This window comes from Ctenopharyngodon idella, chromosome 14 (assembly GCF_019924925.1).
Source record: "Ctenopharyngodon idella isolate HZGC_01 chromosome 14, HZGC01, whole genome shotgun sequence".
NCBI classification, from domain to species: Eukaryota; Metazoa; Chordata; class Actinopteri; order Cypriniformes; family Xenocyprididae; genus Ctenopharyngodon; species Ctenopharyngodon idella.
The window spans coordinates 24,782,498-24,808,526 of record NC_067233.1 but is presented as its reverse complement, the minus strand read 5'-3'; the positions used below and the strand labels follow the sequence as shown (position 1 = coordinate 24,808,526).

Below are 26,029 nucleotides of genomic sequence, written 5' to 3'. Positions count from 1 at the left end.
TCACTATATCTGAACTCTCACTTTCTATTTCCAGTTTTTTACAGAAATCTTGCCAATAGTTACCACCAGGGCTTGACATGAACTTTTTGCTCAGAAACCACTGTGGCTAGTGGTTTTCCAAAGTTACTAGCCACTCAGCATTTTACTGGCCACAATATTGACATCAATACCATGAGGAAAATCTGCCATATAGATATTTTTAATATTATGTCATAATTTGGCAGCAGGTATATTAGGCTGCTGTCACTTTAAGACCTGACGCACGGATCCATTATACTGTTACACATGCATTTTCTTTCTCAACTGTTTAAGTTCACTTAAAATATAAATGACTGTGTTTATGTGAATACTCGCCAAGACCGGCATTTTAACATTATTTTGTGTGTATTTGACTGTTTAAGTGCAATAAGCAGCAACAAATAACTCAACTTAGTACTGAGAGGCGGCATTATGTGCGCACACTTTGATGTAAGCACAAAATCTGGGAATGAGTAAAATTATTCGCAATACGCGCCCTGTAACACCAACGATATTTATCCAGAGCAAATGAAACAAGTGAGTGAGGGGAGGCGGGTCTGTGTGTTAACTCTCTGTTGGAGAGATGAGAGAGAGAAAGAACAGCTGGTATCGGGAGTCTATTCTGTGGAAAACGAGTATTGGAATCATTTCAGATATTTCAGTATCAATATGCATAAAATTTTTTTTTTTAAAAATCAATATTTTTGACAACACTACATTGCACTTTGTTTATTATTTCAGATGCGTTACACGACACTGGTTGGCGGATGTTAATGTCAAGCCCTGGTTATCACAGTAATTTAATACTGGTTAACACAATAAATGTTACAGGAAAAATAGCAAATAGTAAAAGATTTGAAAAAGAAGTGAGTTTGACCTTCATTCTGCACATTGTGGTCAAAAAGTCTTCTCAAAATTGGGTGCTGGCAGTGTTTCAATCCTCCCAAACTCACATTCAAGTCTTAGTTTTACATTTTTTTTTTATTGAATATCCTGTTTCACTATGTAATATGTCACATTATGGAAATAAAATGGGTTTTGAACTTGGTTTCATGTTGCCTTAAATACGCTATTGCTAGTTTAAAACAAAAAATTCACAAACACACAATCATATACAAATACAAAACATACAGTAGCAAAATAAATAAATAAATAACATCACAAGTTAAGGCAACAACACTATTCAAAAAAAGTTTGGGGTCAGTAAGATTTATAATGTTTTTGAAAGAAGTCTTTTCTGCTTACCAAGGCTGAATTCATTTGTTAAAAATATAATTAAAAAAAAGAGCAATATTGTGAAATATTACATTTTAAAATAACTGTTTTCTATTTGAATATATTTAAAAAATGTAATTTATTCCTGTGATCAAGCTGAATTTTCAGCATCATTACTTCAGTGTCACATGATCCTTCAGAAATCATTCTCAAGAAACATTTATTACTTATTGAGTTATTATTACTTATTACTAACTTCACTAAGGAAAGAAAGAATGAACTCATATGAATTTACTATTATTTTACAGTAGTAAGAGTACAGCTATAGTAACTGTGGTGTTTTGGTGGAAACTATAGGTCCTATTTTTGTAAGGTACTGTAAGATGAGGTGCAGCGTGTGCTGTACACATGGGATCTATACTCCATAACATATGGAGTCCCAATGGAGCCCGCGGAGGAAAACCAGCTGCTAATTAAACCAAAAAAAGAAAGAAAAAGTTGACACAGCAGGTCTATCTGAGCCAAATGAGAAAAGCTTACACTGCATCACCTCCACTACATAAGCACCTCATCACAGCATATTAACACAACCCGAGTTTAAGATTGGCAAAGACGCTCACGCAAACTGTGTTTTACATCTTCTGAATCACTAAGGCCTGTAACAAACTCTATGCAAACACATAAACAAACGCAAACGTTGCAAGCTCAAATGCATTTCAAAAAGTGTCCGACAGAAATTCAACGCAATGAAAGGGTTTTAAATAACCGAATGAACAGTTAAACAGTAGAGAGCACGTTAGCAAGTTGACATGCAACACATTTGGTTTAATGGAACAGACATCTGAAGAAAACTCTATCGCCCCCTTGAGTTCGGAGGTCTGTTACCGCCACAGGAATCAGACCTCTGACTAATGCAAAAGATCTGGTAAACACAGCAGTTTATTACAATCAACAGCCGGCCACAAGAGGAGACCAACATTCACAGCAACAAACCAGTTCTTGTTGTGATTTTAACAATAAACTATATAAGCTATATTTCAAAATATCATGTTGATAAATAGGTTTCTAGTGCATTTTCAACATGTTCTCTGTGTGAAGTGTGACTTGCCCGCCAAAAATATACTTTCAGTGTCGCTTCACGTGCACTTACGTTTGCAAGTGAACGGTGCAACCAGTTACATTAAGGATATGCAAAACTATATATTTTCAAGTTGCCTGATCGACTAGTTGAATAATTTGTCAAAAAAGTGGAAGCCCTGTGTAATTAGGCTGGTTTGTTGTTCATCTGACCCTGATCTGATGCGTTTCTTAGGGAGCGTTTACAAAAGAAGTGGGTAAATATATTAGAGCCCTATAAAATCCAATTTATTTTATCCCAAATTGCATTTTATTTTTTTCCCAAATTACTTTTTTTTCCATGTTTAATTTGTCTGCATTCTCTGGATTCCGTTTTAATGGTTTATTAAAATTTTAATAATCAAAAATTATGTCTAATCAAGTGAATTTAACAATGCAATAGCTTATTAATATTTTTTATATTAAAGGGCCCTATGAAATGTTTTATTTTATCTGAAATTCTGTGTATTTTAATTTTTCTGGATTTATGATTTAATACAAATGTATTATTAAAAACGCTGGTAATGAAGGCATAAAACATTAAAAAAATGTATTAAAATTTCCATTAAAAAATGATAGTCTTGTAATCTAAAATGTAATCAAATGAAGACGTAACAATTGCTTTTATTTATTTATTATTTTGTAAAAAAAAATGCTGCAAAACAGAGGTTTACTGTTGAAATTAAAACATGGAAGAACAATTGTGTTATATTCCTTCAAAAATAAATCTTTATAAATTTTATTATTATTATTAGTTTGAGAAGTGCATTCTACTGTACAATAGTAATATATTTTCTTTGAGTCTTCAATACGAATACAGTTTTTTCAAGTTAAGCCAGCCTTTTATTTTGACAGGGTTGTTGTTGTAAAGACCTCTAAATTTCTGTGTCTCAGACAATAGTCCCCAAGAAATCCTTGGTTATCCCACGGATATAGGCTACTTTTCCCATACAGAAATGTAATATATGTACATATATGTCCCTATATGTGAACAATATATGTCTCATTTATATATGTAGGTTGATTTAAAAGTCGCTCCCTCATTACATTGCAATTTTTATGACTGAATTCTGCAATTCTGTCTGTGTTTTCCGCATCACAGAAATCATAGGCCCCTGATATAAGTGGTATAGGATGTGCAAAATGATGAAATAGAACACAGGAATCACAAAATGCATTTTTTTTTTAAAAAAACTGGAATATTTTTTACTGAAAAACAAAACAAAATGAAACGCTAATGGTGGGACTATAAAAAAAAACAGGGCATGAAAGAGGGTTTTGCAGTGTTAACTAACAAATAAAGCACCGCAAGCTTATTAAAGCAAGTACTAAAAATATCAAAGCTAAAAATAAGAAAAAATCTAGACCTCACTAATTGACTAGCTGAACATCATGACCCATCCCAAGTTAATATGACTGGCAAAAAAAAAAAAGAATACACGTCGCAGATGCAGCGCGTGTGAAACAGGCCCTAGTGTGATTGTCTTAGAAATGAGCTCGGCTGAGTCGACCTGCTTACCTGAGTCAATGTGTTTCTATCAGTTCATTTCAATTAGACATTCCTGACACATCTCTCAGAGCTGAGGATAGCGTGAATGAGAGCTGAGCGAGAGAGAGAGAGAGAGAGAGAGAGAGAGAGAGAGAGAGAGAGAGAGATGGGCACAGTAAGTGATGAATAGTTGATGAGATGCTCGCAGGCAGAGCAGAAAGGGGAAAGCTATTCTCTTTTACTCTCTCTCTTTCTCTCTTTTTCTTGTGTGCAGCCCCCCTCCCCCTTCAGAGTATCTGCTTTTCTCTTTCTACAGTACCACTCTCATTTGCTTACCTTCTCTCATCCCCTGTTCTACTCGTTTTTCCGCAATAGCATCTCTCGCGCGCTCCCTTTCTCTCTTTCTGTAATAACTCCCCTCCTACTTTCCCACAGATTTGTGATATCAGGAGCGTGCTGGCTATATAAAAAAAAACAAAAAAACATATATATTACTTTTATTTTCATTTCATGTGCGCTCTGGCTGAATTCATGACAGAATCATTTGATTTAAGTCTCTCTGTGTGAATGACAGTACGAGAATGCTGGGCGGATGATTCTTCTGCATGTATAATGGGGTCTAAAAGTCTGAGACCTTCTTGCACAGTGTCATTAGAGCAAAATGGCGACGTACATTGACGTTTTTTTTTGTCTAATATAAAGGTGCTGCTGTATGTAATTTTTTTGACTGTACTAGAGCATAAAAATACCATAATATGTTATTTAGGAAACATGCTAAGTTCACATACTTCTTTTTCCGATAAACAATGCTACAACCAGTTATTCTACATTAAATGTGCGTTCCGTGTCGGAATGTCTGTTTTTGTGTTGGTCTGTGTGATCCCGCCCACTGCCAATTTACCCAATAGTATTTCGACACCCTGGGTTGCCAGTTGGTGGAAAACACAGCGTATTGCAGCCATGGAAGCCAGCAAACAAACGGAATCTGCGATCTCTGACCCAGACCTAAAAAGCCTTGGCATCCATCTAAAAAGTTCTATGACTAGAGGCATATTAACACACAGATAAATCAACTCATCAGCTTACAGTAAGGATCGAGTCTGAGGATATGGGAGTGGGGGAAACCCAATGGGGACTGCAGTACCCATTTCAGCCACTAGCTGTTAATATTACATACTACACCTTTAAAACATTTTCACTGCATATTGTATTATCAACACTAAAAGTTGCAGTCTGTTGTTAAAGCAAAAGAATGATGTACAAAATACTAATAAAATGATCTGAGTGTTTGGCATGGTAATGCATATGATAATGTTGATATGTTTGGTGTTTGCGTAAGAGATCTGCTTTGCTGCTGCTGCAGAATAAGTATGGGAATTGCTACTAGCAATACATACACGACACACTGCTGTGAGCAAGTAAGACATGCTGCTGCTGTACAATATAGCGTACATGAATTAACAGTTGCATATCTATACAGGTGGAGCTGGGGCAGGTGGAGGCTTTCTGAAAACGTGCTGCAACTGCTACAGCAAATGTTGACCAAGTATTTGAAGGTTAAGCAGCGAGCTCATTGGTTATTCCTGATACAGCAGGAACCAATCAGCTGTGCCCTATAAAGAATGATGTGATTGCAAGCAGATTAAGTTAAAGGGATAGTTCACCCAAAAAGGAAAATTCTGTCATTATTTACTCACTCTCATGTCGTTCCAAACCCGTAAGACTTTCGTTCATCTTCTGAACACAAATGAAGATCTTTTTGATGAAATCTGAGAGCTTTCTGTCCCTCCATTGATAGCTGCGCAACTGACACTTTGATGCTTCAAAAAGTTCATAAAGAGATCGTAAAACTAATCCATATGAATTGAGTGGTTTAGTCCACTTTATATGATGAACAGATTGAATTTAGGATTTTTTTCACATAAAAACATTCATCAACTCACACATCAGTTGTGGTAAACAAAAGCTCAAGCATGTTTGCTTGATGTGCAAGAACCAATGAGGTTCATTTTCGTGTGTTACGCAGCATGTTTGAGCTTGTTTATATGTAAATAAAAGCCTACATTAAATCTGTTTATCATATAAAGCGATTGAATCTTCTTTTCAGAAAATTTGGACTAAACTCAATTCACATGGATTAGTTTTACAATCTCTTTATGAACTTTCTGAAGCGTCAAAGTGTCAGATGCATAGTTGTCTATGGAGGGACAGAAAGATCTCAGATTTCATCAAAAAGATCTTCATTTATGTTCCGAAGATGAATGAAAGTCTTACGGGTTTGGAACGACATGAGGGTGAGTAATTAATGACAGAATTTTTTCATTTTTGGGTGAACTAACCCTTTTAGCCTGTGCCATCTAGAGTTTCATGACAGAACTTTGTATTAATTTTAATAAGTTCCCATGTTAATAATATACTGTAATTTGCAATGAAATTTATTTTAAATGAGAAATATGCTAAATAAAAGCATTTCTTATGGACTATGTGAGCCATACACAAAGTTTACTTCATGCAGATATAATTTCAATCCCCCATCCAGTACGGAAAAAAAGAATTGTCGTCACCGATTGCGTAGTCACAAGTTAGCACCCGTGTACCAAACTGAAGCTACTAGACAACCGAAGAGGTTTGTGAGTGTATGTCAAGGGACTGAAGATAAACTAAGTGCTGTTCAATAATTCAGTGACTGGGTAAACTTCAACTGTCCTTCTGCAGCTTAAAGGACATTCACTGTCTTTATAAGCTCCTTATGAAGCTCTATTGATCCTCTAATACAGCTTCATACACTATATAAACGTCAGATTAAAAAGCACCAGCTTCCTCTATATGGGCTGGTCTCCCCCGGTGGGAGATTTGCCTGCATTAACATAATCTGACCAGGAGGTGGGGCTGTTTCTGTGACGCTGCCTCTCTGATGTTCTGCATGTCTTCATGGCTTCGGGGCTTGTGTAGGAATGTTTAAAAGACTGCAGTGAGGGAAAAGCAATAACGTTACGAGTATAAACGATCTGCTGTTTGCGATGTAATTTTAAAACAAGGCGCAATCAATACGTTCATTAATTTTTCCCATTTCGTATATCTGAGTGCCTTTGATACAGGCTGCTTTTTATCTGGCATGAACAGACCAGCTCAACTGCTCTCGGCTTTCTGTTCTCTGTGTGTTGCACATGGCGAAGTTACTGTGAAATATAAATCAGAGGCAAATGAGAGAAAAAGGAACACGGTCAGCTAAAACTCTGCACTCTAGACTGCAGCCTGCATAATTCATACAAGCTCCAGATCTCTCGCTCGCTCTTTCTCTCATCGGCACTGACACACAGATACACACACTCTTTCTCAATCCTGTTCCTCTCTTGCAAGCACATTCAAATTACCACAGACTATGTCCCTCTCACTTTCTGCTGCAGAGTTCAAGGTATGGTCACTCTCATCAGTCACATTCAGTTCAGTCACACTGGACTAATGTTCACTCATACCCGGTCTGTCTGTCTCTGTAGTCTGTCTGTTTCTACATCTGCCACGTCTTTCAGTCTCAGAGCTGGATCGTGTTTCTGAGCGCACCGGTCTCTGTGGATTAAGACTGCTCTCATTTTATTTCTAACAAACAGCAAACAGTCTATCTGACACGTAAACGCATCTGCAAAATGAATAAATGTAAATGACACTTTTACACTGATTATTTTCCTAAATGCGTGCATTAAAGTGCCCCAGTGCTATTTTGTAATTTATTTGATTTGGTGTCTCCTACATTAGGTTTACATTAGGGGTGTAACAGTACATGTATTCATCCCAAACGGCCACAGTGCATACAGTCAGACGACGAACACAGTCAGTCACAGGTGACCCACACTCCAACCCAGAAGGGGGCGCGTATGGTAATGCAACGCTGTTTGCTAACCGCTACAACATGAAAAAGTGCAGAAAAAGAACAGACGATCTATGCATAGATATGTTTACAAATAATCTCTCAACCAGTGTTTCAACCGTGGAAAGACATCAATAAAACAGATTGAGAATAATATCTCACATGGCATTACATTTACCTCAGGTAAGTCATTTAGTGTCCACAGCATGTTAGTTCCCTATAGAGAAATGAACTCTAGAGGGGAGCATTTCACTAAATATATGCACTTTATTACTTTATATATTCGTTATATTTACTTTACCTGTTAGTAATGTCTTAATTAAATTTGTTGATTATTATATCTAAAAATAAATAGCAACTGAATTGAATAGTTTGGGCTCTGTTGTTAATTGTAACCTTTAAAGGGTTAGCTCACCCGAAAAATAAAAATAACGTCATTTATTACTCACCCTCATGTCGTTACACCCGTAAGACCTTCGTTCATCTTCGGAACACAAATTAAGATATTTTTGATGAAATCCGATGGTTCAGTGAGGCCTCCATTGCCAGAAATGTCACTGAACCTCTCAAGATCCAGAAAGGTACTAAAAAGACATATTTAAAACAGTTCATGTGACTACAGTGGTTCTAAAGTGACGAGAATACTTTTTGTGTGCCAAAAAAACAAAATAATGACTTTATTCAACAAAATCTAATGATGGGCGATTTCAAAACACTGCTTCGGAGCTTTACGAATCGAATCAGTGGCTCGGAGCGCCAAAGTCACGTGATTTCAGTAAACAAGGCTTCGTTTACGCGATCTGAACCACTGAATCGAAAGAAAAGCTTCGAAGCTTCATGAAGCAGTGTTTTGAAATCGGCCATCACTACATATTGTTGAAAAGTCATTATTTTGGCACACAAAAAGTTCTCTCGTCGCTTTACAATATTAAGGTAGAACCACCGTAGTCAGATGAACTGTTTTAAATATGTCTTTTTAGTACCTTTCTGGATCTTGAGAGGGTCAGTGACATTTCTGGCAATGCAGGCCTCACTGAGCCATCGGATTTCATCAAAAATATCTTAATTTGTGTTCCAAAGATTAACAAAGGTCTTACGGGTGTTACGACATGAGGGTGAATAATAAATGACATAATTTTCATTTTTGGGTGAACTAACCCTTTAATATTATAGCAATGTGCAAAAAAGGGCTCTCTGATTACAGTTTACAGTATTAGCTGAGATAGATTTTTTTATCCTTAAGAAAATGTTAATTATAATTGATTTTTTTTAAAGAGAGAGATTCATTTTTTCAATAAATCACTGTTTAATAAAAAAGAAAAAAAGAAGCAATTTTATGTTTAGTTTTCTCCCCCATGCTGTACCGAACCCATACCGAACCATGACTTCAATACTGAGGTACGTACCCAACCGTCATGTTTTTATACCATTACACCCCTAGTTTACATGCATCCAAGGTAAAAAAGTTTAATAATAAGAGTTTAATTTTCTCATAATATACTGTACATTTGAAGCATCACACAGTGTCTGGAATGGTTCGATCAAGGACAAGGACTCTTTCTAAGCCCCTCCTTCCGAGAGCTTCCTCTGCTGGGCCATCTGGTCAGATGGCCCAGTCTGTTGTGATTGGTGTACAGCTTACAGCGTGTGTCGGAAATAAAACGCCCATTACCATATCTGAATTTCAGCTACACACAGTGATATGAACAGTAACGATGGCGTTAGTTTTACTGTATCAATTCGAACCAGAGTCCTCATCCTTTGGAAATGCAGCAAAGAAAACTGTTTTCTCAACATGTCACGAACCAAACTCTTCGCCTCAGCTACAACTACAGTGTTTGAGGGCGGGGCATATTAGACATTGTTCGTGGGCAGCCAATGAAGACCATATAGGCTGACATTATGCAAATTCGTTACAAAACTACGTAGGGTTCGTGCAGGCAGCAAAACTGGAATTACTGACGACTCTTTTCAGGCAGTTCAGAATCGGTTCTTTCTTTTGGGAGACAATAACTCCATTTATTGTGGACTTTGATCTTTGAAACTTTGCAGAGCTTTTACATTCACAAACAGCTAGATTACACACTACATGAAAGGTAATGTCCAAAAAAGCATAATATCAGAATCAGTCCTTCTGATGGTTTGAGTGGCTAAATCCCCAAATTCTGTATTTTTTTATATTTCCTTCCTCTCTCACTTTCCCCAAACTTTTTAGAGTAAACAAAAGCCATTTTCCATTCATTCACAAGTCAACTCTTTCATATTGGCACAGTGACACATAAAGTGAGGCAATTTCCCAGCTTGGGTATCATTTTCTCAGCAAAGAATTGATATTTATATACACCAGTTATCATTCTAAAAATAAATACGATATATACAAAATAATATTTTATAGACTTTTAAACACAATGACCACTTATTTATTTTAACCAATCTATAAAAATCTATTTTATATTTAGATTTTATTTATTTTGAATAAACTAACTTGGTACTATGGTGAATTATATGTATTTATTTGTACGCTGATATTCCAAAAATATGCTTATATTTGAATATGCAGCCTGTTTATATTTTTATATTTGCATATGCATTTTGTTATTTATATATTAAACATTTGTCATTTAATGCAATCTACATTGATTATATCCAATGTTGGGTAAGTTACTCTAAAAAAGTAATTAATTACTAGCTACTAGTATTTACATCTTCAACAGTGTAATTACTCTTTAAAGTATTGCATTACTTATTATTATTAATTACTAAATCCCGTATCTGACTAGTTGAACAATACAAGGATAGACATGATACTGCTCTTTTAATTCTTTCAAATAAATAATATAAAATTGCATGAATTATTCTTGAGCTGACCAATTTAAAAGGAGAAGGTTAGATTAAAAACATACATTTTATCATGTTAAATCCACAATAGTTTTATATAGAATTGTTCTATAGTCTATACGGTATTTAATGGAATTACATCAGAAGTAACTGTATTAGCTAAATTACAGAAAAATGAAGTGTAATCTCATACTGTACTTTTTTGTAATTTAATTACAGTAACTAATTACTTAGTAATGCATTACACCCAACACTGATTGTACCACACAAATAAACAAACAAATAAACTCCAATCTAATCTACACTAACAGATTCTTGCCTGTGTCCTACATATGCAGTGTTTCCTAAAACTCAACCAGGACTGTTTGGAAAGAACAGGACAGGAAGAAACAGAAATTCCTTGTAATATAATTTTAGGGTAACATTATTACTAATTTAATAATATGCCATTAGACTAAAAGAAAAGACACAGGAATTAAAGAGAGAGAACACTTAAGGCTCTGTCTCTGGAGTTATTCCAACAAAAATTCATCATTTGTGCATATATGTCAACTGGAGTGGAAATCACAATGAAAAAGTAAAAACACAAGGCTAATATCTCAAACAAATCTACCAATTGGGTCCCATGCAAAACCCTTCATTTCAACCACACCTACTCTGAAGGTCACTTGAAAACCATATGAACTGATTTACAAGTCAAGTTACAAGCAATTTAAATCAATAAATCACATTTCTACACTAACACGCCACTATTATTTCAAAGTCACACTCTGTTCTTAAAGCACACTGAGCTGATGCTCATTTCTAAATCATAAAATGTAAATATAATATCAATGAAAACATCATTAAATTATGTTCATTTAATTCAAGTACATGTCATAACAGGCAATACAACATTCACCAATATGTCCGATTATAATAGGGAAGAAGTGTGAAGCCAGAGCTTATCTACATTTGAATGGGAATCCCTTTCTGTAGGGGCCTTGCCGCTGCCACCTGATCCCGTAACCAACCACATCCAGCAGATTTCCAGTTTCCCATCACGTGTTTTCGTGCTCCATGCCAACCAAAAGCTAACTGATACGTTTCCATTTGCATTATTTTATACACATTTCTCTATTTGATGCTTCTCACCAAACTTACAACATCTCTGAGAAGGTTAGAAGCCTGCATGAATCACGGCACATCATGCTGCATTCTGTGAAATCACGTGTTTCAGACGAACATGGGCCACTCTATAGCCTGAAGATTCATGTACATTGCTTCATATTGATTGAACTCTGTAGCCTGAGAGTACAGAATAATTGGTAATTTAATGCATGTCAATCTGATGGTATGGCAAACCGCTTTAACATTTATTCCTTTAAAGTCCCCCTGTAGTTAAAAATTGTATCCATTAAAACTCATCTTTGATTACCAAAATTACATATTTAGAACATTTTTCCTGTGAAAAAAAAAGTCTTAATGCACTAAAATAGCTTGAATGTAACTCTACACCCTTGCTTCATTTAATATACGCCGATCTATGAATATGCTAATTAGCCCCACTCACTCGCACGAGCTCAGAGATCCACTCGGTCAACTTACTGAGGTAAATGCTGCACAATGATTTGCATGATTTGTATATGTACATTTCTTAAATTACATAATTTGGACAGTCCCCTCTTATAACAGATTACTCTAAATTGTAATGTTGACATGCATTTCCTGTAAAGCTGCTTTGAAACGATATGTATCATGAAAAGCGCTATACAAATAAATGTGAATTGAATTGAACAATGGTGTCGCTTTTTACAACGTCGGACACATAATGAGAATTAATATGATTAGCCTTTTGCTTGACTACGTTATCAAACAGCTGCTAATAATGCTAATAGCCCTGCTTCGCAGCATAGTAATGATATGCTAAAGCCCACTGGCACGTTGACACGATTGGTTACAAGGTATTTGTAGTGATTTCACACCATGTTTTTGAAACTGTCTTTAGATCACTGCAGTTTTAAAGAGAAAATACTGGTAACACTTTATTTTAATGTGTTCTTGTTACACATGTTACATGTATTTACTATAGTAATAACAGTGGTGTGCGGTGGTGTTTTAAAATGGGGAGGCAATGTCCTCATTTATGTCCCTGTTACACAATTTACCTGGTTAAGTTAACATTACATAAAAAGAGAGACCAAATACAATTCTATTTTGTATGTTTTACACTATGTAATGTTCTATTTATTAAAACCAAGTATAAATTTCATCAAGTTTTTACACATTTTTACATTTATTCCAAAATAATAACTAAAGGCAGTAACAATTTAAACAATATATATTATTTATAAAGTAATATTCAGCTTTTCTTTTTAAAAGTCAATTTATTTTCAGCAGTCATCAAGCTTGTACACACTGGTCAGTGATCACAGACACAAAGATGTACCTTTAATTTCACCACACTGATTGCTCACTAAAACCCCCCACAGTCATCATGTTTTTAGGCCATTTCGAGTTTGATTTTGACATGAAATAAAGTTGTGATATCTAAGTGACAGTTGTTTACTTACTTTTTAATTAGTCTTCCCATTAACGCCATCACTGTCTTCATTCAGGCCGATTCGACGAGAACGCGCACAAAAACAAGAGGCGGGATTTATCGCACAAACCAATCATATCCAATCGTAACCGATCATATCCAATCATAGCGCGATAGAGGCACTGCCTCCTCTCACGTGACTTTCCCCCATTCATTCTCAATTACCCCCCACTAAACCCACCGCACGCTTAGGGGGCTCTGCTTTATTTCTATGAGCTGAAGGGAGGCAGAGAGACGCGGACTCCCCGCTGTAACTTCACCTGCGGGTGTCGCTGTTTGACGGTGTTTCTTTAGAAAAACGAGTGACTTTTACACTTTTTAATGTCAAATTTTGTAACATTTGCATTGTTTTATTTTTGTAATATCCATTATTTTCTCATCCAGTTTTTTTGAGGAGGCACTGCCTCCCTTGCCTCCTCGGTGGAAACGCCCCTGAGTAATAACCATAAATTAGGCATAATTACATGCAACTAACCCTAAACCAAACCCTAATCCTTCCCTCACCCTATATTAAGTACATGTACTTAATTAATATTACTCAGTACTTATATGTATAGTTACATGGTAATAGGGATACATTAAAATAAAAATACTAAGCAATGGTGCTGACTGATGAATTTCCACATGGTTTGTCTTAAAGCATATTAAAAACACCACACAGACATATAAACAACATTTAAAACTTGATTTTCACCACAGGGGGACTTTAAACTAATAGCATGGATTTTTATGTTTAGTGTTATTTTAAACTTTAAGCCATTTCAAAAGTGACTAGTCGACATATCACAAGTAAAACATGCAATTACAAAAAGCGAGACAAGAAATGTACTACTGGGAAGCTAAGAATAGCTAATGAATAGTTACTTTAGCTAAAAGATAAAACAGGTATAGCGACAATTATACATACTAGTTGGAAGCAAACACCTGATATCTAAACCATAGATCCTCATAGAAAACAATAGTAAAATGTGATACCAGTAACTGGAGTAGTAGAATACACTAGTAGAATGCACTAGCATCTTATGTGTTAGTGAAACTGTAAATGGTATTAGCCGCTAGTAGTAATTAGTTCTCGTTGTTTTAAAGGAATAAGCGGCTTGCCACAGATGTGGTCAATTCCTCTCCCTCTCTTTCTGCTTGTGTGAGTGTACTGGTGGTGTACACCTAAATGTTTATAACGGTGATTAGAACAATACTGCAGAGACGCCCAAACACAAGCGACCCATCTTCCCGCTCTCCTCTAGAGCAAAACGTTACATTCACTGTGAATGTAATGCCGTTATCCGTTAACAATGAAGAGCCCCGTGCATCTGCCACCAGTCACAGTCACAGTGAATAAACTTACCGCAGTCTTCACACAATACGCTCTCCACATCTTTCTTGAGGGTCTTCTCGCTGGTGCTGTCCAGAGGAGCAAACGACGCTTTGAATACTAAAGGCTCCTCCGTAGGGTCCATGAAAAAGATATATCTGTGGTGCTTCTCCACCGCCACGCACGGAGCCTCGGAGCCGAATTCCCCGACGGTGACGAGCTGCTCGCGCTCCAGCCCGCCGCTGTTCACCGGCCACACGTCCAGCACCTTGACATTCACACTGTAGGGCTCCACGGAGACGTTCTCGGGCAGCGAGCTCACCTCGCCTTCGATCACCACGGCCGATCGGTAAGCCTGGTCCTGCAGCGAATCCAAACTCGGGGCGTAGCAGGCGAAGGAGACCCCGATGACGAGCATGGAGAAATGCACCGGATCAAGCCTCCTCATGCCGTCTGCTGTGGCTCAGGGGCGGCCGGCGGCGCTGCTGCAGTGCTCTCGGGGCAGAAGGTGCTGGGGGACTGAGTGCGAATGGGCTTGCGCAAGTGTCCATGCCATCTGCGTGTGCTGCTTTCCCCATGCACTTGGAGACGGGGAAACACCAGCCGCTGAGGAACCGGAATCAGCCCCGGTCACTGCTGGGCTGCTGCATTCTCCTTCAACGCACAATCCCCAAACTCAATAAGCATGCATGCATAAATGACGCTCCTTTGCTGCAAGACGCTCCTCTCGCACACACTCCCTCTTGCTTTCTTTCTCGCTCTCTCTCTCTATTCTATCTAATCTATCTATCCAGCCAATGTCATCATCGAGACGCCTCGCTCGTGCACACAAAAGCGGGGATGCGAGCGAAAAAGGTCCAGATATGCGCTCCGCCGAGCAAACGACGCGCAGCACGCGCTACTGTTCGGCTGGGCGATGCAACAAGCGCGCGCCCTCCGCTTTTACGTGAGCAGATCTCAGCCGTCTGCTGAAAGTTCTGGCGCAAATGCACTAATGACACGGGAGCGAGCCGGCCGGCCAGCCGTGGAACGAAATCCCTCGAAAGCAGCCTGCCGGCGTCGCGTCGTTGCGCGATGTAAAATGGTTTGTGTTTATACGCCGCGCGACATCAACTAATAGAGAAACGGCAGACGGGCCACCGCGGCAGACCGCTGACGCGATGACTAACGCTGCGAAAAGCAGCTGGAAATGCAATCGATGCCTGGTGAAAAAGTGCGTTTGCCGTGATTTTCTACTCGAGAACAATCCGCATTCAGGTCACATTCACCATTTTGCCCCAAAAAGCGATCCGCCACGCGCCAAGAAGACAGATACACAGCAAACCACCGACCATCCTATCAGCCATATTTACCCCGGCAACAGGTCCTGCGGGTATTTGCCATGTACCGCGAGGGCTCTATAATGAGAGGAGGGGACCGGTCATTGCGCTGTCGTGACAAGTCAAACTAAATGAACGAAATGATTCGCTACAGTCTGGAGGATTGTTTTGTGCTCGGGTTTGGACTGGGTTTTAACTTGAACATTAGGGTTACATCATGCGTAAATGCGTCGCGAGAGAACGAATGTGCCATTGCTGTCCTGTCCTGAGGCTGCTGTAGGGCGACATCTGCAGTCGCAACGCGAGTGTGTAATGCAATAGAGAAATGCGCTGCGAACACCTGCCTCGCGTCAGACGCACGTCGATATATACTAGTTTTCACATTTGCTTTACTGGGTCAATGACAAATAAGAATGTTCGAGATGATAAAAATGTACTTTAAAACACATGTAATCTTTGTATTCATTCTGGATTTTTTTTTTTTTTTTTTTTTTTGAAAAAACATTTATACCATTTTTTAAATGACTCCGAAAATAAAATTAAAATTATGCAAATCATGAAAAATTACTTTTTTATTATTAATATTCGTGAGCCATTAAAATCAATAACTAATTGAGCTGAACAAAAAGAGCCTTTTCATAAAGGGGTCAAAATAACTGTCCAGAAATTGTAATATATGGAAATAATAAAATTAAGTCAATTTTGTTAAAGAATATTATTAATATTTGAACATTTTTTTCTGCCAAACTTGACAAGAAAACCATAAAACATACACTGTGAAGAATTATTTTCCTGATTTGTTTCATCAACAACATTTTTTCTTTTGTCAAATCAACTTAATAATTAATGTAGTTCAGATAACATAATATTTTGAGTTTCTGTTGATTAAACCAATCGCCTCAAATTTTTAATTCAATGAACTCAAAATTTAAGGCAACCAGGTAACTTTCTTTTTTTTAAGTTAAACCAACAATTTATTTATTTATTTATTTATTTATTTTTTTACAGTGTAGAGGACCGTCATCATATAACCTTGTAAAATATGTTTGAAATCATTGCTATTCATAAAATCAAAGTGGAATAAACGATTTTAAAATGTATACCACCGACATGAATACAAATATTACATTTATGAAAGCTTGGAAAACTTTAGGGTCCAATTCTCACTATTAACTAACTATTAACTACGACTTTTGCCTCAATAAACTCCTAATTACTGCTTATTAATAGTTAGTAAGGTAGTTGTTAAGTTTAGGTATTGGGGAGGATTAAGGGATAGAATTTGGTCATTCAGAATAAGGCATTAATATGTGCTTTTTTAAGTACTAATAAACAGCCAATATCCTAATATGCATGCTAATAAGCAACTAGTTCATAGTGAGAATTGGACCCTAAACTAGTTACCAAACTTTGCATGTGATTTCAACTAAAGTAAATGAAAGATACATTTCTTATCAATTTATAAATATACATTTTCTACACTTACTCTTAGGCGTCCTCAAAGCATTTAATGAGCAACAATCTGAGAATTCATTCACTCATTCATACATAATTAGGCGGAAAAGTCACGTGCTCACAAGCCCACTGTGGGCGCGGCGCTGTCGCTGTCCGTGGTGCTGAACCGCAAACAGCTGTGACTGCCCATGATTCCATCATTACTATCACCAAGCCTGTCATTTTGTCTGTGATTATGTAATCTTACAATGTATTTGTTTTAAACTGTAGTGTGAACGGTCACATTTTTACAATTAATTGCGCATACTTCGCCTATAAAGCCTACTAAGAGTGTAACAAGATAAATGCAAAAGAATATATGATATAACAGCAATAAAACACCAACATGCTAATTATTGTTATTTATTAGCTTATTCTTTCGAGACTCAATGTCTTTATCTCTCTCACACACATACACAAATGCACACGAGCCACGAGAATACGAGAGATAATCTACATAAACAACGAGAAAACGAGATAAACAACGCGAATGGCAACAAAGCGCACACACAACTTCCAAATGACTTAATGAAGAAGTGTACTGCTCTATGCGCAATCTTAACGCTCATATGACTTTTACGAACACACTCCTAATCTGAAGAATCTCACGGACTGCAGAAATAGAGCTCCTCTACCAGAGGGAGACTTCAAGATGAGCTAAAAGAGCCCATTCAATGAAATTCAGTGGAGAAGTTGATGCTGAACAAACTGCTTTTTCTGTAGAAACATCCTGACACAAAATAAAATGACAGCCGAGTCTGCTACCAAAAATGTTTTATATAAAAAAGACAATTTTATGAGAGGTGTATTTATACATTAATGTATCCATAAATGTTTACCGAATGTTGTAAAACTCCTCAAGCCATTCAAAGACGTCAGTGCTAATATGTGATTGTCTTACAGGCTTTTAGTTTTGTTTTGTTTTTTGTTTTGTTTGGTGACTCTTTAAAAATAGATCATTTTCACATTCATATGTAATTTTAAAAACTATATACATATTTTTGTTTCCAAAAAAAAAGACCTTGATGTAGCCTATATTGGAATAAAAGAACTCTAAAATACTCTAAAACTATTCTGTGGTGCAATACCGATAAGATAATATAACAGGCTTTAGTTAACTTCAGAATTTCATTTACTGTAACCATCTTCGATTATTTTATTGCTTGTTTTTCATGTGTTTGTTGCTTACCTGATCCAAGTTGACCGTTACGCTTCGCCCAACGGACGCTGAGGTTGTCGTCTCCTCCTTCAGAAAGAGTCTCTGGCAGCAGATCTCGCGAGAGTTCGGCGGTCGCTCAGCAGCAGTCGCTTTTGCAGCAGGGCTGAGGGAGACGAGAGAGAAGGTACGCGGGGAGGCTGCATCATGGCGGACAGAGACAGTGGAAGTGAGCAGGGTGGATTTGCCACAGGCCCCGGCGCCGGCCCGATGCACCCGGGCGCCGCATCGCGGCTCCAGCACGATACGGAGGAGCTCGCCTCGAAGCGGGTCGACATTCAGAACAAACGCTTCTATCTGGACGTGAAGCAGAACGCCAAAGGCCGCTTTCTGAAGATTGCAGAGGTCGGGGCCGGCGGAAACAAGAGCCGCCTGACTCTTTCCATGTCCGTCGCCGTGGAGTTCCGCGACTACCTGGGAGACTTCATCGAGCACTACGCCCAGCTGGGCCCCAGCAACCCCGACATTGTGCAGGACGAGCCCAGGAGGGCGCTTAAGAGCGAGTTCCTGGTGCGGGAGAATCGAAAGTACTACATGGATCTGAAGGAGAACCAGAGGGGGCGGTTTCTCCGGATCCGACAGACCGTCAATCGCGGGCCCGGCCTGGGAACCTCGCAAGGCCAGACTATCGCTCTTCCGGCCCAGGGACTCATCGAGTTCCGCGACGCGTTGGCCAAACTCATCGACGACTTCGGCGTGGACGAGGACCCCGCGGAGCTGCCCGAGGGCACGTCGTTGACAGTGGACAACAAGCGCTTCTTCTTCGACGTGGGATCCAACAAGTACGGCGTCTTCATGCGGGTGAGCGAGGTGAAGCCAACCTACCGCAACTCCATCACCGTGCCCTGCAAAGTGTGGTCCAAATTCGGCACGACCTTCTGCAAGTACGCGGACGAGATGAAGAAGATCCAGGAGCGGAGCCGAGAGCGGAGGGCGCGCGAGATGCTACCGGAGGGCCTGCACGAGGACGACGGGGACGAGGACTAATGCATAGCATATATATACATGTGCACAGAACGAATGACATGATAATCAGACGTTACTGTAATATGGGATCGCTCTACACACACAACCTTCACAGACTCAACAGTTGCATCTCTTCACTCATCGCCGGAAGTTACCCACTTACCCACCATTTAACAGTAAGACGCTGCTATCGACAACATGTATGAACCGTGTCCAGGATGGTGCAGGAGTGTGTGTATATCCCGCTTTACCCACGTGTGTGACACATCCAAGCTCTTATGCACTGCGAAATCCTCTTGTTTTCCAGTACAAATATATATATATATATATATATATAAGTATCGTTTTAAGAAAAACCCAGCAGTGTGCACAATTTTATTCATACCACTCATGACACACAGCAAAGAATGTCAGTACTGGAAACAAAAGAACATACCTAGTCAATGGTAAAATTACACTTTATATAAACATTCGTCCTGTGTGATAGTTGACACATGAGTGGGGTCAGCTGTAATACAAGCTTTCTAAACACGTCAGAACTGACACCTGTCAATCATGTGGCCAACTTGATGACGCAGTGTGTTTTTTGCAGATTTTAAAATGTACTTTCTTAATAAAAACTACAAAGTGAGGGGAAAATGCTGCTGATATTCAGCATGCACACTGGGGGTTTTAACAAGAGCATGCAAAGCGAGTGACGTAAATCTAGCTTGTTGCTTATTAGAGCAAGTGACCCCACTCTAACTCGTCTTGTACAGTTCTGCTTGTCAAGTATATTTGTTTTAAGGGTATTTTACTGGAAAACAAGATGGAAAATCTTTCTTTTCTTTTTTTTTTTTTTCTTTTTTCTTTTTTTTTTTTTTTTTTGCAGTGTAACTATTTCCAATGGTGCAAATTGACAAAGAGGAAGAAATATATATTTGAATTATTAGTGCTTGACTTCCAGCACAAAAGCTATTATTTAGGAACCATTTGAACCAAAGGTTCAACATGCAAACGGACATCAGAAGTGAAGATACAATGATTAAGGAGTGCCGTGTATATTTCAACATGCACTCTTGTCAGAATATTCAATTTACATAAACGGATGTCACCCCTTCTGATTCGACTTAAAGGTGCACTCACTCATTTTTCCATCATTTAAAAGTTTTACGCTGATTGTATCGTGGGGGCCGCCATGATGAGATCACATGACCAGCCAAATTATCTACATAAACTCAATCTTATTGACACTTTCATTTCCAGAATAAATTTATAAAGTCTAACTTAAACTAAAATATAAATGAGTGCACCTTTAAATGCATATGAGGAAAACTAGGTGTTGTTTGCTCATTTTAACGCTATACACGAAGCAAATGAGTGTTTGCACGCGTCATGCAATGTGAACTTCGGTAGCCGCACAGCGAAGGCATTGCTAAAACGACCGGTTGACGCTTGTTCCTGTTAAATACGAACCCTGTTGCACCATGCCCACTGACATTTGGGCAGACGGTTTCATTGAAGTGCTAACTTAGATATACAAACTATGATTTTGTGAATCAGATGTACTTAGATCCTTATGAAATTGCCCACGTTTTCTGTGGGAATTTTTCTTTGTTTTGTTTTTTTGGGATGGGGTGGGAGGGGGGGGTACTCAAAAAGGAGTTGTCCACTAGTGTGAGTTGCGTTAATACCTGCGCGGAGCATCCTCTACAACGTCAAAAAACAACTCTGGTGCCTTATATTCTCCACACGTTTACATGCTTTACGTGTCCGATCATTTTCTTTCTGATCGCTGTTTGTCTTTCTTTGTCGTTCGGGGTCACAACGGCATTGTTGCTGTACCACTCGTGGTGCTTCTTCGATGACTTCTTCGACAAGCCAATCAAAGGAAGAGGCGCACGGGGCTCTCGGCCCTCCACGTTGCCGGGAAAAGAACGATGATGTCATAATCAAACAGCGCTGACGTAAACATGGACGTGCTACGTTCACGTCGTATCGTAATTACTTGGATTTTCATGGCAAAACTCGTGTGCGGTTTTGTCGTTGATGGCAAAATTTCCAAATGATGAAAAGCGTATAATTGCAGTAATTCCGACACGATGTGAATACAGCAGTAGTCACCTAAAGGCGGTGGAGGTCTGCTCCTTGTGCTCCGTATAAAAAAAATTCAATTCATTTAAAAAAATAACACAGTTAAAAAAAGAAAAAGCTGCGTGTAAAAAACAAAAAAAACAAAAAAAACAAAAACAGCGTAATAAAGTTGTACAAATGTTTCTCGCTACAGCCCAGCGTTATGCTAATGTAGGCCTATATTAGTAGACTTACGGCCGAGGCAGTAGCCTGTATGATTTTTTTTGTATGGTGCTAATATCCCCGTTCGTGGGATTTTTTTCTGCCGGTCTTACTTATCAGTTGCTGAATTCGTTTGTTGTCAACCTCGTCACATCGCACCTTGAGATTTTACTTTTCTCACTAAAGTTACAGTGCTAACATTTCAGTATCGTGTGCAATATATTGTAGGCTGTGTGCCAATGGCGATGTTGTGCAAAATTCAGTCCCCCTGCAGGATCAGGTCCCCCTTTGGGCCCCCAAAGCGAAACTATTGGCTAAACGACATTATAATGGATACTCTTTTCAACGCCTGATTAGAAATCCTAAAAATCACTTTATGATGTTGAGCTAACTATTTAAATGTCTTTCAAATTTTCACATATCATATTATGTAACCGAAGCTATAAATGGTTAAGTTGAACATTTGTTGTACTCTTTGTGAAGCTAGTCTTCTAATCCAATTGATTACAATGTTAACTTCCAGAAATACTATTTTTAGTATCTAGATGATAATGTGATGTTTTTGAACAGGCATTACAGATGGCTACCTCTTGGGGTCCCGGGGGGTAAGATTTTGCAAGGTGATTGAATCTTGCTCGACATCGGCATTCTGTGTGTGTGGATACTCGTCCCCTTAAATTACAAAAAATAAAAATAAAATTACGCATGAGGCTCGCTCTAACTGAAACATTTCTCTGCGTATTAAACGTACCTTTTTGACTGCCCAAGTCAAAGTTGAGGGGTTTGTTCTAGCAACCTAACTGGTCACCGCAAACAGGGACCGTCTGAAAGCACCCGCGCATACGGCGGCAAATCTGCTCCCCTTCGGTGTGACCTCAAAATATCGACGTAGTCACTTCTTGGTGGTTGGAGTAGTTTAATACTCATTTTCTAATATATGTATTCTTGTTTGATTTTTTGATTTTAGCCAATGTTAAATGCACAATGCTTCAGTCAGAGATATTCATAACTATTTATTTTATAAAATATCTGAAGAATGTTGTTTAGGATAAAGACCTTTTTTCTCAAACCCTCTTGATGTAAGCCAGCTCACTAGTATTGCTGAGACATGCGGTGAAAAGCCTGTTGCTGTCAGACCCAGACATCACAAATACTCGGATATGTGGGGTTTTGTAAAAACAAGACCTTTGTATCTAGTAAAGCCACCAGCCTACAGACAGTTTGGGGGTTTCCAGCCACAGACCCCCATGCTAAAGACCCGTTTCGTGCTAAGCACACGAGGAAGTCTATGGGGGGGATCAAGGCTGACATTATTCCTGTGGAGCGTTTAGTCTCTTGTTTACCACTGCACAATATTAAAGCATACATAGGCACTTTGTCTCGCTCGATATGCCCTTGCATCTCTTCAAGACTCTTCTGAATCTGAAACGCCATGCTTCGCTTGTAGGGGCTATTTTAAGTCCATTTGTACACTGTAATATTTCTTTTCCTCTGAGACCGGTAAGCAAATCTTTTTTCCTATCACTGCCCTGATCCGATTGCGAAAACTGTTCAATGTGTGCCACAGTACGAAATCTGAAGGAATCGAAACTGGAAGTAACACTGAAGGGTGTTTCCTAGAGCAAAACAATGCAAATCTGCAAAAACACGCCGCTTTTGCTCTCAGATGAAGCCCTCGATGGAACGAGCACATGTTTTAAGTCAAACGTGAAGGTGCTATTGGGTACTAAATGGCTCAATCCTGTCCAGGTGGCAGCATTCAGCCAAGAATTTCTTGTAACGTTCATCTAATAGTGTTTGAGCTCTCCACCAGCAAAGACCAGTATTGGTTTGATGCACAACAGGCTGTGGGGACAAAAAAATAAGATGGTACTCTGACTCTATTTTAGTCTATTCTCCAATTAGTGGTGCCGATTCTAACGTCACCTGACCTTAATGAGTGGAGCGTGTATTTGTGAACTAACGGAGCTGCACAGACAGTTTAAAGCCCTTGCGTATCTGCATTTTCCAATATACGAAGAGCGAATCGCGACCTTTTAACTTGAGCTACGTGTTAATCTCATGAAATGTGTGTGTGTGTGTGTGCGCGTGCGTGTGTGATTATACGGATCCCCTTCCCTGTTAAACCACGGCCAGTCACGAACTTGGGTTAGTTCTCATACTTCACAATCCTTCGGTCTCACAAGCTCAAGGCTTCGACCTGCTTAGCATGTAACTGTGAGCGTTTTGCGTATTAAGCAGACTGTCTGGGAGGGGTCCTGCATCGAGGGTCAATGCACAAGGAGGGTATTCACATATCCCACCAACCATTTCCTTTTTATTCCCTATCAAATGTGTTGTACTTAAAAATATATATATGACCTGTGATGTGTGTGTATATATGGTTTGTTACATATGATGCGCCTCTTTATTAAAAAAAGATAGCATATATATAAATATATATATATATATATAAATATGCACAAGATTCCTATATATGTATTCCTATATGCACAGGAAATATATATAGGAAAAAGCATATTGCCGTTTTTTTTTCCTTTGTATTTTATACTTACAGAAAGCATTGAATCAAATGGATAAAATACTTGCACTTTAAATATATAAAGAAAATAAAAAATCAGCATATTATTTTTGATAGGTGACCTCACATTCAAAGATTCTATAATTACTTTCCAGGCTTTGTGACAATTGCTGTTTGGCAGAAATCTATGAAGTTCTTCTACATATTGAAGTCTATTTTGTCTGTGTTACAGAAGGTTTACTAAAGTAAATTGCATGATGACTAAGTAGTGCACCAACTGTTATTTTCTTTAGTTGGTTAAAATGTCTAATGAAAAAATACTGTGATGATTATTCTCATGTGTGTACCCATGTTAAACTTAAGTCATACATTCAAAGGTATTTTGTTCTGCCTTTCCTATAACATGAATATGGTGCTTAAATTGGCTTAGAAATCCACCGTGTTCTACTCTTCATCATTGCCACAACCATCCTCCTCTGCATCCTCTGTTTGTTCCCTTTGCTGTTTGCGTGTTCTCACAATTTTATTCAGATTTACGTTTCTTGGTAACAAGTGTGTTTTTGTACAGGTACGTATGTTGTTCTTGAGTTGGAAAGCCTTTGTGTCTGAAAATGACTAATTGCAATAAATCATCCATTCCTCCCTGGCAGCGATTGGTTTTCGTGTCGTTGAATTCTAACATCCAGCTCAGTTCCAGTTGCTTTTTAAAGGAATAAATGACCCAAATTTGATGGCAATTCTGTCATCATCCATTGTTTGGACCCCACTGCCTTTTAAAATATCTAATTGCAATCCACAGAAGAAAGTTGTACAGGTTTGGAACCACATGAGGGTGAGTAAATGATGACAGAATATTCATTTTTGGGTGAACTACTGTATTTCTTTAATAGGTTAGAGTGATAGTTCACCCAAAAATGAAAATTCTGTCATCATTCACTCACCCTCAAGTTGCTCCAAACCTGTATGAGTTTCTTTCTTCTGTTGAACACAAGAGAAGATATTTTGAAGAATGTTGGTAATCAAACAGTTGACGGTAGCCATTGACTTCTGTAGTATTTTTTTCTTCCTACTATGGAAGTCAATGGCTACTGTCAACGGTCTGGTTACCAACATTCTTCAAAATATCTTCTTTTGTGTTTAACAGAAGAAAGAAAAGGTCATTTTTTGGGTTGAACTATTCCTTTAAAGCAAGTACGGAACACAAGAAACCCAAGAAAATTAGTTATTTAAAAAACTTAAAGGGTTAGTTCACCCGAAAACGAATTTCTGTCATTAATTACTCATCCTCATGTCATTCCACACCTGTAAGATATTCATTCATCTTCGTAACATAAATGAAGATATTTTTGATGAAATCCGAGAGGTTTCTGATCCCCAATAGAAAGCAACGCAATTACCACATTCAAGGTCCAGAAAAGTATTGAAGACATTGTTAAAATAGTCAACATGGTTACAGTGGTTCAACCTTAAAGGATTAGTTCATTTCTGAATGAAGATGTTCACGTCTTTAAGTCGAAAAGAAATTAAGGTTTTTGAGGAAAACATTCCAGGATTTTTCTCCATATAGTGGACTTCAGTGGGGTTCAACGGGTTGAAGGTCCAAATGTCAGTTTCAGTGCAGCTTCAAAGGGCTCTACACGATCCCAGATGAGGAATAAGGGTCTTATCTAGCAAAACAATCGGTCATATTTATATTTATTATATATATATATATATATATATATATATATATATAATGTATTTTTAAAGAAATATATTCAGAAGTGAACTAATCCTTTAATGTATAGTCAGAACGCCAGCTCAGT

At 38.3% G+C, this 26,029-nt stretch overlaps 2 protein-coding genes across 5 annotated transcripts in view; one reads left to right on the top strand and one right to left on the bottom strand.

Moving 5' to 3' along the window:
* The window catches only part of nrg2b (neuregulin 2b), an 87,209-nt gene extending 68,612 nt beyond the window's left edge, over nucleotides 1–18,597 (bottom strand). For 2 of the 4 annotated variants that reach the window (XM_051860262.1, XM_051860265.1), the window contains exon 1: nucleotides 14,468–16,553. In XM_051860262.1, coding sequence (XP_051716222.1) covers nucleotides 14,468–14,882 — 415 coding nt within the window. In that variant the 5' untranslated portion in view covers nucleotides 14,883–16,553. Of the gene's footprint in view, nucleotides 1–14,467; nucleotides 16,554–18,436 lie in introns of those variants that run through there. The other 2 variants (XM_051860263.1, XM_051860267.1) reach the window with 2 other exon arrangements.
* On the top strand, nucleotides 18,463–24,873 carry purab (purine-rich element binding protein Ab). Its single transcript, XM_051860268.1, has one exon. It carries the CDS (start codon nucleotides 18,611–18,613, stop codon nucleotides 19,448–19,450), a length of 840 nt encoding a protein of 279 aa, XP_051716228.1. The 5' UTR covers nucleotides 18,463–18,610; the 3' UTR covers nucleotides 19,451–24,873.
* Nucleotides 24,874–26,029: the final 1,156 nt, after the last annotated feature.

What these genes read in the sequence shown, in the direction of transcription:
- purab (XM_051860268.1), top strand. Translation starts at nt 18,611, where the DNA reads ATGGCGGACAGAGACAGTGGAAGTGAGCAGGGTGGATTTGCCACAGGC.